The sequence below is a fragment of the Montipora foliosa genome, chromosome 2, assembly GCF_036669935.1.
Source record: "Montipora foliosa isolate CH-2021 chromosome 2, ASM3666993v2, whole genome shotgun sequence".
Taxonomy (NCBI): Eukaryota; Metazoa; Cnidaria; class Anthozoa; order Scleractinia; family Acroporidae; genus Montipora; species Montipora foliosa.
The window spans coordinates 49,982,889-50,002,021 of NC_090870.1; the positions used below are offsets into that span (position 1 = coordinate 49,982,889).

The 19,133-nt window shown below is 39.5% G+C and overlaps 1 protein-coding gene across 2 annotated transcripts in view; it reads left to right on the forward strand.

Moving 5' to 3' along the window:
* Positions 1 to 19,133, forward strand: part of LOC137993454 (FIGNL1-interacting regulator of recombination and mitosis-like) — a 32,692-nt gene that overhangs the window by 11,206 nt on the left and 2,353 nt on the right. Inside the window, exons 11-30 of one of the 2 annotated variants that reach the window (XM_068839308.1) lie at positions 692 to 781; positions 1,835 to 1,899; positions 2,620 to 2,698; positions 3,163 to 3,232; positions 3,970 to 4,044; positions 4,420 to 4,463; positions 5,503 to 5,554; positions 6,009 to 6,072; positions 6,189 to 6,270; positions 6,824 to 6,906; positions 8,342 to 8,393; positions 10,310 to 10,399; positions 12,324 to 12,422; positions 13,025 to 13,105; positions 14,235 to 14,369; positions 14,753 to 14,836; positions 16,083 to 16,196; positions 16,694 to 16,798; positions 17,555 to 17,632; positions 17,967 to 18,002. In XM_068839308.1, the coding sequence (XP_068695409.1) occupies positions 692 to 781; positions 1,835 to 1,899; positions 2,620 to 2,698; positions 3,163 to 3,232; positions 3,970 to 4,044; positions 4,420 to 4,463; positions 5,503 to 5,554; positions 6,009 to 6,072; positions 6,189 to 6,270; positions 6,824 to 6,906; positions 8,342 to 8,393; positions 10,310 to 10,399; positions 12,324 to 12,422; positions 13,025 to 13,105; positions 14,235 to 14,369; positions 14,753 to 14,836; positions 16,083 to 16,196; positions 16,694 to 16,798; positions 17,555 to 17,632; positions 17,967 to 18,002 (1,578 nt within the window). The remainder of the gene's footprint in view (positions 1 to 691; positions 782 to 1,834; positions 1,900 to 2,619; positions 2,699 to 3,162; positions 3,233 to 3,969; positions 4,045 to 4,419; positions 4,464 to 5,502; positions 5,555 to 6,008; positions 6,073 to 6,188; positions 6,271 to 6,823; positions 6,907 to 8,341; positions 8,394 to 10,309; positions 10,400 to 12,323; positions 12,423 to 13,024; positions 13,106 to 14,234; positions 14,370 to 14,752; positions 14,837 to 16,082; positions 16,197 to 16,693; positions 16,799 to 17,554; positions 17,633 to 17,966; positions 18,003 to 19,133) is intronic. The other variant, XM_068839309.1, reaches the window with a different exon arrangement.

Sequence of the window (19,133 nt, forward strand, 5' to 3'; positions counted from 1 at the left end):
TATTACTGTACATATTGTTTAATTAAACTTGTAATGAGTATCAAATGACTCACAATTTGCAAAGCATTAGACGTTATCAAGGTTACACAACAAAGTCTGTGGTATGAATCGTAAAAGGGAAACAAAACAAAACAAAACTTAAACATTTGAAGTTGTATCTGTGTACTGATGCTGTAATATCGTTATATCGGGGAAGATTTTACGCTCGGTACGCTAAGAACTCAGCGTTATATCGGGAATATCGTTATATTGAAGATCGTTATATCGGGGTTCTGTCCCATACATTTTACTGTAACTTTTGCCGGGACATAGCACGTTTATCTTTTTACCGGGGATATCTTTATATCGAGGATCGTTGTATCGGGGTTCCACTGTAATAACATTTCCCTATCGCACGAACCATCCACCCTCCCCCCTCAGTTGCTACCTGTACCAAACCTGTACCGTCCTACAAACATCGAACGCACTCGCCTAAGCTTCGATTACACCTAGTATATTATATTTTTTATCTTACTTATTCAATTTATGATAACTCAAAATCTGGGTTGAAATGATTAACATTTAAAAGAACAGAGACCATGCATGAATGAGCAACAAACTAAGCATCACTCTGTGCTGTAAAAATTAATTACAGGTAGCTTTATATACTATTAACAACAATGTTCAAGAATTCTTTCTGATGAAAATTTAGGGATCTCTTTCCACTGGTGATGAGGCAGCTCTTGCAAAGATGCTTAAAGTCATGCGCTTTCTTGTGGGACACCTAGTGCATCTTATCAAGGTAAAGTGAAGTTCGATGATGATGATATAAGAGTCCAATTTACTGATTACCTAAGGTTAATAAAATGTAATAGAAAAATTGCTGTATCTGCAATGAAAAGCACTCAGTCTGGCAAAATCTTTGAGAAGAAATGGTCTTTGTTTTTGAAATAACAAAGATGTTTTGACAACTATTTTGAAACTATTTTGTAAAAAAGGTGCCAGTAATTGTCTCTGTTACAAGCCTAGGAAGGCCCATCAGGCTGGCACTTATCTCCGGTTTTCATAGCATGAAACGACTAGAAGTACTTCTACTCCCCCCTGGATGGGATGCTAGTCCATTGTAGGGTTACCCCCAGCATTTTTGCCGGTACCCATTTATACACCTGGGCCCGGTTGTTCGAAAGCCGATTAACTTAATCCAGGATTAGTGTACACCTTTGTTTCATGTTTTCAACTTTTTGGTGAAAGTTTCTTTTGCTTATTTTTGTATTTCAAGATTGACTTCTTCTAATGTAAAGTTTTGTCGAATATCAGCGTTGGACAGCATTTGGGAGTAAAGAAATAAAGTCCTTGGTATATTATTTTTTAATCTGGGATTAGCGTTAATCGGCTTTTGAACAACCGGGCCCTGGGGTGGAGAGAGGCACCGTGAGAGTAAATTAAGTGTCTTGCCCAAGAACACAACGCAATGTCCCTGGCCAGGACCCGAACCCAGACCACTCGATCCAGAGTCGAACACTCTAACCATGAGGCCACCATGCCTCCCATTTGAAATGGATGCTTAGACTTAAATGCAACGCATGGAATGCAGATTGTTCAGCCCCAAAACGTCAGCTTTAAAATTTCTTTACAATGGTCAGTTTACCATATCAATGCACTTGATAAACCCTTTTCTTTATTTCACTTTCCCACCAACATAGCACCACAGCTTCTTTACAACCTAACCCTAACCCTCACCTTCACCCTCAGTTAGGCAACACCATCTTTGCCACTTTACCGTGTATCTTTATACCTTTCAAGGTATTTCTTGTGCGCACAAGAATGTTTAACAAATTTTGTTGTGTGTGAATAGGAATATGATGGATATTATGACAAGTGCATTGAAGATATATTTCATTTTCTTCTGACCATACAAAGGTAATAATAGACTGTCCAGGTCTTCATTGTTTGAAACCACGGAGTATAATAGTGGAACTCCGCACTCCTTTGGCGCATGTGTGGAGCATCTTTGATAATAAAATATGGTAATCCCTTCATGTATGCCAATGTGAACTGTGAAGCAACCAGCATTTTTTGACGGGAACAACTTTGATCTTGGACATCCATGTTATGGTTAATTGACACTTGTCAAAAACAAGGTATCCACTGACCCATATCACATGACCATATCACAGTCTCAAAGTTTAAAGCTCGTCAAGGTCAGCTTTTTTTTAGTTGATCGCTGACCAAGTACTGGTTTTTGATTGGATCACAGGCTCAAGCCAGGTTAACTTATTGCAAGAATAAATAACGTGGGAGCTCTGCTTTTAGGCATGGCTAAATCTATATATTATTATACTCTAGATAAATCACTGTATCCAGTTGAACTAAGGCAATATACTGGTATTGCCAGTTTGAATTGCTGGATTGTTATTGGTCAGCTTGATTCCTTATGCTGCTTATAAGCAGGCACAGGGACAAACACATGCCTTGGGTAGTTTGATTTTTGTTAGGAGTTTTATTACTGTTGTTGCTTTTGGCAAGATATGTAGATTCTATCAGTACAGTTCACTCATATTTTGTCACCTAATTTCAAGGCAAAGAACACAGTCTCGGCACACCTTAATTTCATGGTACTCTTTTTTTCTCTCTTTTTAGCAAATTACCTCCAAGTCCAAATTCTCAAAAGATTACTACTTCTGCAGCACAAGGATTAAAGTCTGCATTGTTAGTTGTGGTAAGTTAATTATTAATGGCTAGTAGAATAAAGGTACTGTCAGAGAATATTATTCAACTAGTAAGATCTAAACTTGCAATGCAAAGGCAACTTTATGCCCTGGTCATCATCATGAATAAATTCATCACTTTATTGATTTGCTGGGCAGAAGTTAACACTAATCATCTCCCACATTACAATAATTGCTAGTGTTAAGGGTGCCACATGTCTACTTTACTGTTCAAGCTGTTATAAAGAAAAAGAATTGTCATTTTTTGGCTCCAAAACCCAGTTTGATGGGTTTCCTGTAGACTAATAATCAGAAGGTCAAAGGCTGTACTCCTGTTATTACTAAGCTATCTGTCAGTTGTCCAGAGTCTGTTGGAGTCATATCATTGATAAATGTATATACTGCTAATTAGTCTTTCATGGGCTTACTATAGGTACAGTGTACATGTAAATGAATATTAGTGTTTGCATCACAGGTGGAGCCACTGCTGTCTGTACTGGTAGCAAACAAGATCTTTGCCAATTTAGTAACCAAGAAAACACTAGGTAAGGCCTTAAGAGAGTGTTTCAAGCCTTGGATAATTCTTCTTGGTGCTCTAAAAGAGTTTTAGCTCATTTTCTTACATGTACATGTATATGAGTCCTTGAAGTTCTTAGGACCATAAAAGAGGGAATCATGCCACATTATATAAAGTTTGTCTATTATATAAACACCAATGAAACACCAAGTGACCTTTTGCACAAAAACATGATATCTTCACATGTGAAGATAACATGTTATGTTCACAGGTGAAAAGATCCCTGTTGCTATGGTTAAATATAAAAATGGCATCTTTCGATGCCTTTTGTGAGATGATTTAGTATTTCATTGGTGTTTATACAATAAATAAAATATTACATGGATTGACTGCTTGGAGATATAAAATTTCTCTTCTCTTGGTGAAAAATATTTCACTTGTGAGTGCAACACGAGAAGAGAAATTTCGTATATCTGCAGAGCCATGTAATATCCTCTATTTATTAAACAAAAACATCAATATGCAGTAATGCAAAAGAAATACAAATACTCTTTTACATGTACATGTAGCATAACAGTATCCACTCTACTGCCACTATTACGAGAGCAGGGATGGGGCAGTGGTACGTGAGAACACTTGCCTCCCACCAATGTGGCCTAGACTTGGTGTCACATGTGGACTGAATTTGTCAAGGTTCTCTACTCTCCTCCAAGAGGTTTTTCTGTAATTGAATAATGTTATATAGTTCAATTTTGTTCATTTCAGCAGTTAAGAAGGAAGACCAGTTCTCATACTGCTGTTTAGTAGCCTCCCTTGTTGGCATTGCATCAAAAACAACAGGTAAAGTGCTGTAAGTTAAATTTAAACAGTAAATGTTTAAATTGAACTGATTTTCACAAACAAAACTTTACGGCATACATGTACTTTTGTCCATCGTTTGTGGTCAGCAGCCTTACATTTATATTTTAACAACAACAACAATCAGTGTTATGAATGAGAGTTTCCTCTCCTTTTTCTCAAGAGACTCGTGGGTTGTTACAATTAAATTGCCAGCCATGGGAGCGGTTTCTTCATTAAGGAGGTGGCTGCCAATTGAGAAAGTTCTTTAAAATTTCTGGTATCCAGCCTCAACTCTGCTATGCAGTTTTCTAGTAATGGTAATGGTGGCTACTTGTATCCTGTTAATGTTTTATTACCAGTATTTTTTTTTTGCAGAAGATGTATTTACTTATTGGGTCATGCCTTCAAATTACCCAGAGGTACTATACACACATAGATAAGACACAGTATTGGTGTTTTAATTTCTCCATTTCATTTAATTTGGTTGTATCACTCTATTGTCTCTGTAAGTTGCAAACCAATTTCTGAAAGAGTTATGCCTGCAGGAGCATTTGAGTTCTTGCTTAAAATTAATTCTATATTTAAGTATACATGCCAGCATGTTTACTTCCCTTTCTGCAGAGAATACCAACATCCATAGCAAGTGCTGATCTGTTTTGAGGATCTTCTTTCCATAACTTTAATTGTAGTTCATTCATACAGCACAACGCACAACAAACGGTCTGAACGCAGCAGCAGTTTGTTTACCAGCCAGGTCTACCAGCCACACGCTTTAAGCAGCTTGTTTTCCAATTGTTCAGGTCTTTGTGAGCAAAAATTTAGCCAGATTTTACTGAACAATTTGCTTTTTGATCCCGATTTTCGACTGAAAAACTACTTGCACTCGTCTGTTAGCTTGCTTTGAACTTGCTTTTGATGGTTTTACGTTTTGACAGCTTTGGTCGCGATTAACCAATAAAATGTTTTAAGCCATTCTTTCAACAACTGGGATTGATCTGTTTCAGTGTACTTTATGAAAGTACAGATGTATGGCTGACTCCACCAAATAAAGTGTCCCGAAAATTTTAGCCGAATACGTGCAGAAATTTAAGAAATTCTTTTTTGTAAAAAAAATAAAGAAGGCTTGCCTGTGATCTGTTCTGTTGTAAAGCACTTAGGAAGTGGATAGAGAGCACTCAAGAAGTAGGAGAAACACTCGACTACGTCTCGTGTTTCCCCTACACTTCTTTTGTTCTCTGTCCACTTCCTTGCTTTACAACAGAACAGATCACAGTCAAGGCATCTTGGTTTGTTAATTGTTTGTCCACCAGCAATAAAATATTGCACATTACACCATTGTCACCTCAATCTCAAAAGGTTGGTTGAAAACCACCTATATCTTGAACATAAAAATTGACTATTAAATTAAATAAAGCTTTCACTCTAATGGAATCTCTTTATGACAACTTCATTTTTTAGGAGGAACATCGTCTTTCACTTGTGGAAGTTCTGTTTAAAACCTTCAAAATGTGTAGGTCCAACTGTATATTACAATAATTATTGTTTTTGTTATCTTCCTAAATCATGCAAGAATTGAGTGGGTTCCCATAGATCTTCAAATTTATAGAATGATTAAGTTATTTACTATTTGATAAACGAGGAGTGTTTTATCGGGTTTTAAACCATGAGGTGGAGCCAAGAGGATTTTGACCTGGTAAGACACCATCTGTGAGTTTCAAAAACATTCCTGGAGTCTGAACAAAGGTTCAAATTGTGAGAGGAGCTCATCAACATACAAGAAAAACAAGCAATGCCTCATTAGTCTGCATATCTGATAGGCTGTTTTCTCTCATGAATTATTAATGATTTCAATAGTATGTGAAGCAGTCTTGTACTTGAAATAATAATTCATTTAAATGATAGTACATGTAATTTATGTGATGAATATAATTCTGACTATAAAATAATTTTCTTCCAATGTGAAGGTGTGCTTGAAAATTATTTGCCTGTGTTTCTTGATGGTGTCATGTGCAATGGAAAACCCTTGAGGTATGTTGCTTGACTTTTTGCAGTTACCATTCACGCATTTGTCTAAAAGTAACATCTGTTTTATTAGTTGAACCTGATTATAAGTGGATTGTGAAGTCTGATTTTTTTTTCAACAGAGAAGTTACTTTCTATGAGCATGTTTGCACCAGAATCTGTGCACTTGTGGCTGCTACTCCTGTGACCTGTTTTCCAGTTGTGGTGAGCTTATTTTGGATTCAATGCAGAGGCTTAAAACTAATTGCAGGAATTAATTTATTGTGGTACAAGAAATTGCAAACATCATGAAATAGGGAAGCAACTTGGAGCTAATTTATAATTTTTGTATCTTATAAACACCTGAAAATTCAGGTGGTTCCAACAGGATTCGAACCCCTGACCTTTGCGATGCCTGTGTAATGCTCTACCAACTGAGCTGTGAAGCCACACAGTTGGGAGCAGGTCAATTTTTTGGGTTCGGTTGTCCAGGAAAAGGACTTTATTTACGTGTCTAATCTTCTAGCGCTGGAGCACTTATTGGGGATACTGTAAATTGAAATTAACAAATTAACGCAAATCAAATCAAGTGTTGGTTTTCGAGGAGAGGGGAAAACCGGAGTACCCGGGAGAAAAACCTCTCAATGCAGAGTAGAGAACCAACAAACATATGACGCCGAGTCTGGGAATCGAACCCAGACCACATTGGTGGGATGCGGATGCTCGTCATCCCTGCACCTCCCCTTTTGACTTTAATTATGTTTAATATATCTTTAAGGAACGTTGCTTGCTGGAGAAAATACTTGAAGATGATGTCTTGTGTGCTTTACTCGCCATTGATGTGTGGTGTTTTATGGCCAGGTAATAATGAACATAAATTACTGATCAGAATAAATTTTGAGGGATATCAGCTAATTTGACAATGGCGGCTGACTAGAATAAATCGTGGTAGTTAAAGGCTCACGTCCCAGGTTTTACCGAGCACTAATGTTCTTTGGGGCCTGTTCTGAGCATAGTTAATTTTTGTAGTAGAGGAAACTTCCTCTGTCCTGAATTTCCCTTATGGTCATACTTTAAGAAAGCATCTCCCGCCTTGCACTGACAACGGGTAAGAGTGGAATTTAACCTCTCAAACCATCTAAGTCCAAGACGATGTGGGCAGCATAGACTGCTAGCAGTCCTTTCTCAGTCAGTCAGGCTAGCCAGCCGAGGCGGGACTAAAGCAGGAGGCTCGACTGACTTTGAGGGAACTGCTAGCAGTCTAAGGAAAACAAGGAACATCAAGGAACAAATTCGAATTCGAATGCTCTTAGGAGGGTGTGCCACTGGAATCTTTAACTAACGAGATGTTCTTGGACGTTACTGATTGAACCTGTTAGATCAGCTACTGGCATGGAAACCGTCCAAAAGTGAAGGAAGATTGACTCTTTCAAAATTTGCATTTTCAAAATACAATGCACACCTACCTCCACAGGGTCAAAGCCGATACGGTCATCGGGGGAAATACAGACCAAATAGGCCTTTTGCAGCGAGTGATCACGTGGTACAAAAACCACCAAACTGGAGAGCGAATTGCACACTGGGACATCTAAAAACAAAGAAAATTTAAGTGAAGTGGCGTTGTTTTAGATATCCCACTGCGCAATTTGCTCTCCAGTATGGCGGTTCTTGTACCATGTGATCGCCAACTGCAAATGGCTCATTGTTTTACGATTTTTCTTTTCTTGCACTAAATTAATGTTTTCAAGTTTCTTTTTTCCCAAGCTTCCAGTCATTCATTGACATGTATCATTCATAGTTTGAGTCAGCACTTCTGTTTTTTGATTATTTTGTGCACTATATTAACTTTACACAATATCGTGAATTGAAGTTGAGTGTTTTCTGAAAATTAAACACCTGAAAAATGCATGTTGCATCTCAGGCTCGTGATTTCTGTTTGTAACATCATACAAGGATTTCTTTCCTTTCTCACCGATGTATCCTGATGGGTAAGAGACCAGATTCCCTTCACTCATCACAGAACACAATGTCCTTACCTTTAACATAAATTAGTATAATCACATAGGTAGTTTTTTTAAAATTCTCTGTGCTGATTGGTTGCCGTTGAGGTGATTATAACGCGATAGTAAGTGGTTTTTTCAACATGGCCACGAGCCGTTTTTTCGAGGTGACAGATGAAGAAGTTAATTGTTTTAAAGAAACCTATGCAATTATTCACCGATATTCACCTCGCCTCTGGCGAATAATTGTTACTATGTGCTCCCACAGAAAGTAATTTTATCGTTTAAACAAACAGATGGGGATCGGCAGAGCTGTGTGCGGGACATGTAACAGTCCTTACTCAGTTGGTAAGTTCATTTATCTTATCGCCTTCTGTGAGCCAAAAATCATAAAACAATAGAGTTTATGTTCGCTGGCATAATAAATATGTTTTGGGCCCGACTCAGACTAAATAAAAAAAATGAGCTCTGATAAGGGTCCAAAACATATTTATGCCCAAGAACATAAACTGTATTTCTATTATCACTTTAAAGGGCATTGAGAAAATCAAAACTTAAAAAAAAAAAAAAAACCAGTCTGAACAACCAAGCGAGTGTTCATGCGCTGATCAACTCAAAACTTCAGCATCCCCCTCCTCCCGGGCAAACCTCGGGCATTTGAATTTTTGAAGACTGGATCGTTCAAATTCCCGCCCCCTCGGGCCAAAATGGTGTTCAAATGCCCTACCCTATCGTCGGATTTGTCTGTCACACCCTACTAAAGATCAGTCGTCGTTGCCTCCTGTCGTCTTTAACAAAGCTTGTTTGTAAACACTGCCAACACATGTTTCGCGACCCTTTATATCATAATGCCGTTTTTACCAGACTTGAGCAACTACAAAAACACAACTATTAAAAGTGACTTGAAATTGAATTAATTAAGTCGGACAATGTCAATAAGTAAGTGTAAGCTGCTCTAACTCCGAAACACGGCAAATGTTGTTACACGAGTGTGCTGTGTACTTATCAACAACAGAGCCTAGATCGTTTGTGACTGCATGTATTTTAAATTGTTCAGTTTCGGTTGCACAGAAATGTACAGCTTTAATAATGAAATGGGGTTGTGAAAACGTACCATACAGTATTCACTCTATAGTACGACAAACACGAATTACGCAACCAAAATTCCTTTGAAGACAACTTTTGAACTTTGTAAGCCAATCGTTCACAAATGCTATATCTCTTTAAACTCTCGTCCAAACACTTGTTTAAAGTTGTTAGCGACTTCGGCACCCGAAAAGAAATCATTTGAAACCTGACACTTCCGGTTCAATCTTTCCCGCCCCATCCAGGCAAAAGTCAAATTTCCCACCCCCTGGCACAGAAAATAGTCAACTGCCCGGGTTTTGCCCTCCTTCGCCCCTCACCCATCCCGGGGGGGGGGGGGGGGGGGATGTCGAAGTTTCGATTTGATCGGCGCGTTACAATTTGAATGGCTTTTATTTTCCGTCAATGAAAATACACCATCAAGCGAAGCTGGCTAGAAATTACAAAATCTTGCCACTTGGGTTTTAAAAATTGTAAGAGATGAAAGAAAGTTTAAAAGCTTATTTGTAAGTTAAATTGTACAATTGCGCCATTTCATATTTTTTATCGGTATATTCAGCGGGCTAAAATACATTTTAGCCTGCCAAATTCTCCATTTTAGTGATAATAATCTTCAATATCCGTTACCTATTAGAGTTAACACTGAAATATGTTTGTAAGCGCTCGAGAAAACCCCTGTCTAATCGTCCTGGACAAGTAGATTTTATTCTCTGGGAAGCAACTTTCTCAGACCACTCGCCCAACGGGAAAGCACCCACTCAATCAATCGAAGCATTCAAAAGATGTCAAGAGCCGAGAGACAAAAGATACACAATGAGCGAAAATGGTAGTTGAGACACTGAACTGGAAAGGCCGCAATCATGAAAAAATCATCTTTATGTCACATTTTCCTCTTGCACTAAAATGGGAATGGCAAAAGTAAGTCTTGGCGATAAAAAACAACATTATAAGGGGGGAGAGGAGGTGGTTAGATTCAGGAATTAAGGGGAGGGGATTTTATCTCAACCCTTTTGTCGCTTATTGCAGTATTGTTCTTTTTTTGTACACTATTAATGAACCAAGGCTGGTGAGGGGACCCCTTGGGCACGTGTATCGCAAAGTTTGCTTGCCCAGTAGCACAAGTTAGGCTTTTAACGTTTTTCTAGGCCTAATAAGTGTATTTCAACCCTGTTTTTCAGCTGCTAACGTTACCCTCCTCGGAGGCTGCATATATTCACCTATCACTGCTCATTCAGCGACTCGTTCGTCTTATGGCCGTGGAGCACCAAGTACGAAAATCTGTAAATCTATTCTGAGTTCGCCAGTACTTCATGATGCGCCCTGAAAACCTGGAATTATGTTCTAAAGATAGAATAACCGTTTCCAGGGTCCAGCTGAAGGGCTTTTTACACAACTGTCGTTGGTGGCTTTCATAATTGGCGATAGTGTCCGATTTCGAACACCTGTTGATAACCTGTTGATAACCTCTCGTGAGCTGACTTTAATTTCTTGGTAGTTTTGCACCTTGTGTTAATTTTCACTGTCTCTGTTGTTTAGCCTTTTTAGTTTCTGTTTGGGTAGCGTGTCAATTGCATTGTTTAGCTTACGAGAGTTTCTACATCGCCCTTTCGTAAGAATACCTGACGTCCCAATAGACCTGTTTAGTTCCACTGCTTTCCACTTTCCATTTAGAGCTTGTGACTATACTTTTGTGCTTTTTTCTTGGAAGTTTACAATTTGCATGCGTAGAGGAAGGAAAAATATTGCGAACGGTTTCTCTGAAACTGTCTCATGATGTAAATGGACAATTAGCATAAAAATCTTTAAAAAGGGCCTCTTCGTGTGGAAATATTGGGGATAAAAATAAACACTAATAAAAACAAGCGATAAAACAGTGGTAACGGTCATTTTCAAGTCCACGTTCTTATTCCTTTTCCTCATTCCCTTCTCTCTCTTACCTTTTATGGCTTATTATTGTATTCTTGTCAAATATTTTATCCTTTTATTGTTTCAACTTTCTATATATGCGAAATTTTCATGATGAACTTAAACTTGGATTTGAAATGACCGTAGAATGGTCATTTTCTTTGTCGCTTGTTTTATATGTAAGTGTTTATCTGCAAACTTATTAAAAAAACAACGAAAACTGAAACTGAAGAGAGAGGAAAAAAGAGAAGACAATATTTACATGATTGGAGAAGACAATAGAGAGCTTTAGATTCAAGGACGAGAACGACTGCGAGTACGAGATTTTCTCATAGAACAACAGTGAGTTCGCGCAAACCAGCGTCATTTTGGCGGGAAAAACGTGATAATACGAGGTTTTGCAAAAATGTCGTCTTGTCAGGACAAGTCAACAACACGGTAGCAGTTTTGGCATTTTTCTATCTTCAAAAAGGCTCAGTTACCAGGAATAAGAATAACTGAGCAACCTATACTGCTAGCAAAGAGTAAGATTAATAGTACGGGTTATAAATTTTCTAAGTATTTTCGCTAAAAACGGGCAGTCAAAACTCGTACTCGTTCTCGTCCTTGTCCTAGAATCTAAAGGTCCCTAATGGCTGTTCTGCGGCAAAGCAGCAAATCCAGCGTCGTTCAAACCTGGATTTTTTTCCAGGCTTTCCTCGTATCTGCTTAAGCTTAACCACTGCGATGTTATTTAATTCTCCTGTATTTCCATTTCCTCAATTCAAATATATGAACGTTTCACGTCACCCTGCCAGCAGAGCCTTTCTTGACTCGACCAGAAAGAAAGGACTCTGCAGAAATCGCGTAAAGTATTTATTCGGTGTGCGCAAGCCGTTGCTTGGAGACAGTTTAAAACCCAGGCCAAATCTGGAGCGCACTCCAAGACGCCATATTGATTTTGGTACCGAAGGCTCGATTTTGACCTTCGCCTTGTCAAAAATATGATGCGCGCGCTTCCTAAACGGTTTGACCGGAGTGACTAGCCCAGAAACTTGGACTTGCGGCGACTTAAAAGACTTGACACGATTCTGCTGAGCCTCTCTTGTTCACCCTCTGGTGAGATTTGGAGAGGCCGCCTGCTCGCAGGGTGGTTTCACATATCCTATCATTTAAAACAGTATTTGCCGTGTCCCCATTTATTCTTTTTCTTTATATTTTGAGCACGATTGAGATAAGCATAGTTAGTTTAACTCTTTTGAGAATCGTTTAGTGTGATTCTCTCTCTGTAAAATATTTTTTCTCTAGGAGGGTCTTTTGACTTCGTTTCCGCCATCAAAAGAAGAAAACATAATTGTTTGGCGTGTGTTTCCCTTGCAAGACATGCCCGAGGTTGTGAAGAAAAAGGTGAGTGAAATTTTAAAAAGAATAGGTTAAACAGAGACTGTTAATAATTGTTTCCCTGCTTTATCCTTAACAATCTCGGAACACGTCACTCGTGAACATCCCTTTTAAAACCTCCAATAGGCTTGGTGTGGTAAGATTACAACTACATCCACCATCACCACTGTAACTACGAGACGACTACAACGTCAACAACAACAACAATTAAAACAGCAAATACAACCACACACAAGACCACAACTACCAACAAGGACAGCTTCGACAACCTCCGCCTCGCACACTTCTACTTTCAATTTGCCCATGTTTACTTCCACTACAACGAGTAAGGATAACCCAATTTCACTCGCAACTTGCCCACTGCTTTACTTTTTACTTCGCCCATTCCCACTCCAGTCCCACCTCAACCACATAATGTTTTTTATACCAGCAGTTGCGCCGTTTTATTCTTTCCGGGAACTAGCATTATTTTGTAATTTACAAAGACTCCAAGTGGATTAGAGAGTCCTCTTAGTTAGTGCTCCTTGCCCTGTATGTTACTCTTTTTGAAATTGTGTCTGGTCCATGTGTTATTGTTTTGATTCGTTGCATGGTTAATCGTTATATAGGTGTGCCGTTTGCTTGTCCCTCTCTGCATAAAAGTTTGTCACTCAAGAACGAAACAGTCTGATGAGCACGACGACATTTTGGTGAGAAACATGATCAAATAGAGCATGCAAAGTGTTCTATTTCGCACTTTGGGAGGGGGCTGGTAAGGTATTGGGAACCGGTTTAATGAACAAGGCTTTACATTCTCTCCCTAGTACCCCTTTCACATTTAGCTGCTGTTGTAGTGCGCAAAATAGCGCGCGGGGAAATCTCATGTTAAGCTGCTTTCGTGGCGAACGTGAGCACGCGATGAGCGAGGACTTGCAGTTTTCTTGGTGAACACAAAAGTTGCACGGTTTGTACCAGTTCCGTGCTCAACTGAAAACCGCTCTATTGGTAACATTGCTATAATTATTAAGTAGTTATTAACTTTCGGTTTGTAAGAAATTATTATATTAATTCGTACCAAACGTCGTACGGAGGGAGGGGAGCAAGGATGGCGCAGTGGTGCCAGCACTCTCCTCACACCAGTGTTTCTTGGCTTCGGTCCCGGACTCGAGGTCATGTGCGAGTTAAGTTTCTTTTCTCTGCTTTGAGAGGTTTATCTCCGGGTTCTCCGATTTTCCCTTCTCCTCAAAAACCAACATTTTAAAATTCCAATTCGATTCGGATGCAGAACCTCCCTGGAAACGACCCCGAATCACCGTATTCGTCTTTGGTGAGTAATTTAGATTCATGTTCCAAAAGGGATAATTATTATCAGAAAGTTCATCCGGATAATAATCATCGTCATCTGCAGTCAGTGAACGCGACTACGACTGCATGATTGAGCATGAGATGGATGTCTCTCAATTTCATATTCAGTCTCTTTGCGACATCTTTGAACCTTAAATCGATTACTCCTTTCTATACAGAGTTGAGAGTATAATAGCAACCTTGGTAGTTTGCTCTTATCCATCCCGTACACCTGTCCTACCCAACTAAGGGTTTTCTCAATAACTGATATGTCATTGATGGTAGTCCTGCACAACGGAGAATCGAATTTCCACGTTCGTACAGACCATAGTTAACAGACCCACTCACGTTACCTGTCGATGCGATTTTCTACGGGATTGCGCCAGCAGAGCCCTACGGGTCATAGGATAAGTGTATTTACGTTGCTGATATTTTTGTAAGTCCTTTGTAACAATTATGTGCACTCTAATTATTTTTCCTTTCTTGTTATTGAAGTTTCGCTGCTTGTCATGTCTTCATGCGGTGTATAATTTAAGTGAAGTGGAACAATATGTCCCTCCTGTTCACCACTCTGCTATCGTCGGACTCGTCAACGATCTGTGGTGCGATAACGTCACAGAGACCGGCGTGGTAAGTTTTATACATCGCATCATGTTTCAAAAGGAATTTCTTGAAGCACGGAGCTCCGTGGTAGTCCCGCAAAGAAGTCACTCGTATTTCATGACTTCCCAAACGGTTTATTTTGTATTCGTTCTAATTTTTTTCGCGCTACGAAGTGATTTTTTTCCTCAGCAGTTTTCGTAGTGCATAATTTTCTAAAAGATCCGCTGCGTCAGTCTAAATCCCGCTAAAATGAGACATGAACAATTCGCGCCCTGATACTACATTTCAAACGGACAAATGCTAGCGGGTAAACCCACCTTGAAACCAAATGTATAAAACTGTTGGTTAACGTTATCTTTGGGACTTTTATTGCCGATGCCAACTGAACGTTACTTCCGCCCCGTTTGCAGCGCTTTGATTCCAAGGTGTGGTGTGTGCTATTGGATTTATCGTCTACTCTGCTTCATGTGATCCAGCCAGAGGATTTTGCCAAGGTACGATTTTTAAGGTTTAAAAGCCAAAATGAGCTGAACGCTGAACGACTGAATATATTACTAAAATTCAATATTTCGACACTGCCTTTCTCCGTCAGCTTCTTAAAAGCAAAGGTCAAACTTGCATGGATTGATGGATTTTTGAAAGGGACTGATAAAGAACAGAATGTTAATTCGATAGGAGTAGACAGCATGGCTGTAGTGGGTAAAGAGCTCTACTTGTCGGGACCTGCAAGGAAAATCACGCGCGTACGCAACCTCGTTCCAGGGTCCTCTCTCTTCCTCCCTCGAGAAAGAAGGAAGAGAGAGAACCCTGGGAACAAGGTTGGCGCGTGCGCTGCCTGATCATACGTCATGTATCGTGACGGTGGAATGGAAAGTAGTTGGAACTTTGACTTGAAACACGGAAACGTTTCTTTAACTGGAAGAATGAGAATCGGAGATTACAAGTAGAGTGCATCGTTTCTGTGGTGAAGCTATCGAAAGAATTGAGTAGTGCTTTTTTTTCCATAAGGAAGACGCGCCCATATTTTATAAACGATGCGTCTGTCATTATCGCTAAAATGATACAGCCGTGATTCGCGCTCACATGTAAATTTACGGAGATTACGAGATTAAGTATCGTTTTTCTGTGGCGAAGCTATCAAAAAGATTGCTCGTGAACGGTGTGAAAGAGTTTTTTTACCAGATACGATACGATACGATTTTCTGCAAGCGTCACGAAGTGTCCCCTTGATCCTTTCCCCAATTGAATACAACAAATTGCATCACAAACACATGTTTTGCGTTGATTGGCTCCTTACGATTTCGCCTCCGAAAAGCTGCACAAGATGCGCAAAGTTGACATAGCTGGCTGCCGTTTTTCCCACGGTCAAGGTGCATGGTTCTGTTCCAGAGATGACGTCACAAACTGCTTTGCATCCCGGTTTCTTGAGAATTTGTGCATTGAATTACAAAACAGTTTGCGAAGTCATCTCAAGAACAGACTCGGCCATGCTTCTCTTTAACTTGGTCACTGGTCCAGTAACTGCTCGCTGGTTTTGCTAAGTGTCATGGCGAATTTGGAATTTGAAGCAGAGAAAATATGTTTGCTACAAGGAAAGCGAGGACGTGGGCTTTTTAAACGCCACCATTCTTAAATATAGGTGTTTTACGTTACCGTTAAAACGGCGCTGTGCTTGATACTCGAATTCGCGGACTTTTAACTACATCTGTGATCGATTCCTTTTTTTTCAATTGCTTGCAGATCATAAGTGGATTACAAACTCTTCTTGCCAAATGTTCTGAAATGGAAGTGCGCGATGCAGCCGTGCACTTTTTGGGGAAGTGTGGTAGAAAAGAAATCCCGGAACATCTCAAGGTTGGACGTACACTTCAAGTTCACACACACATGGTGCCTTTTTGTTAATAGATTAAGTCGAGGCCCCTGAACGCTCATCGTCAGTGGTCCCTAAATATTTGTTTAAGCCTTTCGGCCAGGCCTCAGTTGTTCTCCATTGACGAGTAAAATCGCCTGGCGTTGGCCGTTTTAGGAAGGTAAGGATTAAAGGGGGACGTTTTCGAGTGGACCTAGATGTTGTTAACCCATTTACTCCTAAAGTGGCCGCCATTGGCGAGGAAAGTCGTCCGGTTTTAGACAGAGTAAAGTCTGTAAGTGTAAAGGGATTATTAAGCAAGGAATTAGGTTTTGCCATATTCATGTTGCAACGATTTAGCATCAGTCTTCCCCGAACATGGGCGAAGCTTCCAAGTTCATTTTGTTGGCTCTTTCTTTTGTCTTTTTTTCTGACGGTTAGTCTGTCTTTACGTGGTCACTGCTTTAACTTTGATCTGCAACTCACTTTACATTATCGTTAGTCCACAGTGCTTGGAAACATCACGGCAATGTTCTCCTCCCTTGTCAGTGATCAGCACTGGTTAGTTCATCATCGAGCGTTTCAAAGTGTAAAAGCTTTCGCTGAGGTAAGAAGTTTAATCATCATCATTATAATATTCTAGTCTCCTACGCAGCCTTTCTTTGTGTGGTCACCCAACGCTCCTCCCCACACAAACAATGTGTTGCGTGACCACACAAAGAACGGCTGCATAGGAGACTATATAATATTCAGGCTCAGATTGATTATGATGGCAAGAAAATAGTGGCAGTGACAATATGAATGGCAAAGACAATAAACAATAAAGTTGACAGTTACTCGTTTCATCCCGACCAAGGGACTCATCAGGGACCTTTCTGCTTAGCAAACTCGTTGGGCATCACGCCCAAAGTCCCGTTCGCTAACAAAATGATGACAGTAATCTCGCCTTATATCTCATAAGGATTCCAGACCGCACAAATTCACGAGTGAAAATTGACAATGAAGTTGACAGTTACTTGTTATTCACGTATCGCGCCGGATCATCCCAAGGAACCAAGAGAGTATAAAATTCGGAGGAAAAGCATCTTTTAAGCAAAAAGAGAAGATAGACTGTATTTTACAATTATGTGAAAAGGTCACATTTTTCCGATTACACAAAAATAGATGCAATCCGAGGACTAAGTGGCTCACAGCCCCATAATTTCGGACCCTTTGATTTAACATCTGTCATCCCAAGGTTCTTTTCACAAAAAGACGTTATACTTTTATCTTCCTAGGTTGTGACACTCCAGTTTGCTTCATCCTTCGTCGTTTTGTTTCCCCGCAAATTTCCTGAGTTATCTGATGTTGTTCATATTCGCAGGTTACGCATTATACTCATGTTATGGGGGACTGTGTTCCAGAGAGCTTGCTTCCCGCTTTGTCTGATTTTCTTAATGAGGTTTGTATTAATAGGCCAATTTCCAAGTTCACGTCTGTCTCCTGTTCAAAGCGAGTCTAAGTGCGAAGTTTGTGTGATTGTAATTAGTTCTACTTTACATTTGAATGAAACCTAATTTTAAAAAGTAAAACTTCGCACTTAGACTCGCTTTGAAGAGGAGGCAGAGATGAACTCGGAAAAGGCCTATTGTGTGTGTTGCCCCACCCCCACCCCCTCCCCCGCCGTTTCTCTACTCTCTCCCTGCATTCCTGTGCATCTAAAATTGACTTTTTCGAAAGTTATAGTTAACATGAAAAAATTGCGGAAAATATTTGTACTTTTCATTTCATTTCAGCTACCGTATAGACACACTGAATTCCCAGGAGACACCGTATCCTTTTTAAAATGTTGATCCATCTATCGATCGATTGGACACCTACGTCATTCGCGTGTCAATCACATGCGCGTGGATTGGGTCTTTGTTTCTGTTTTCCTTCTGTTTGCAAAACAGATTGAATATAATTTTAACTTTTTCACAAGTGTTTGTGTGGTGGGCAAACTTTATCTGGGACATCTGTTGGACCAAAGCATAGTGCAGATAGATGGACTGGTTATCGAATTCTGGAAAATTCAAAAGCGAGAACAGTGACATCGCGCTTCATGACCCTGACCATGCACAATCGATCTTTTGTCCTCAGTTCACAAATGAATTTGTAATAAATTAATTGAAACTTATGATTGGCTGTCTTTTAGAAAAAGGGTGTGGTTTGTGCGTGGTCTGCGCCAAAAGAGCGCACAAAAACATAAAACAAAGAAACTTGTCGAGTTTCGATCCTAACCATCTCCATATAATAACTATGACCAAAGTATTGATCTGCGCTTCACTTGTTCTTAGCGCACTTCAACATAGTTTCCAGGGGGTACATCTCTCTCTTCGGCATCTTAAATCCCGTGGAAGTGTTAAAAATGTGTGCAGTGTGAGCCAGTGTGGCTTTCTGGCCATTTTGTAGAGAAGCGCGTGGGCGAACACTCAAGTCGCTAAACGAGTGACTTTGGTCTCTTCTCGAAATCACGTGGCTTTCCATATGTGGTTATGACTGACCATATATGGACGTAGAGCCCAGCATAATAACCAGTGTCTGCCGAACGTACTTGAAGTATGAAGTGCTTGATGTTTTGGTAACCCTGATACATTTTTGCCAGATAAAGCAAAAAATAAATTAGCCAATATCAAGAATACCATAATACTCTTTGATTGTCCCTTCAAAATTTTCAGAGAAACTGGAAGCAATGATTATGCAAAATTTTGGAGGGACAAAGAAAGAGTATTATGGTATTTTTGATATTGTCTAATAAGCAACCCTCACGTTTGACATAAACAAAATGAAGAGAAGCCTTAATAATAATAATAATAATAATAATAATAATAATAATAATAATCATCATCATCATAATAATAATAATAACAACGATAATAACTTTATTTAAGTATCAATCTTCTAGATAGCCTGTAATAGGCCTA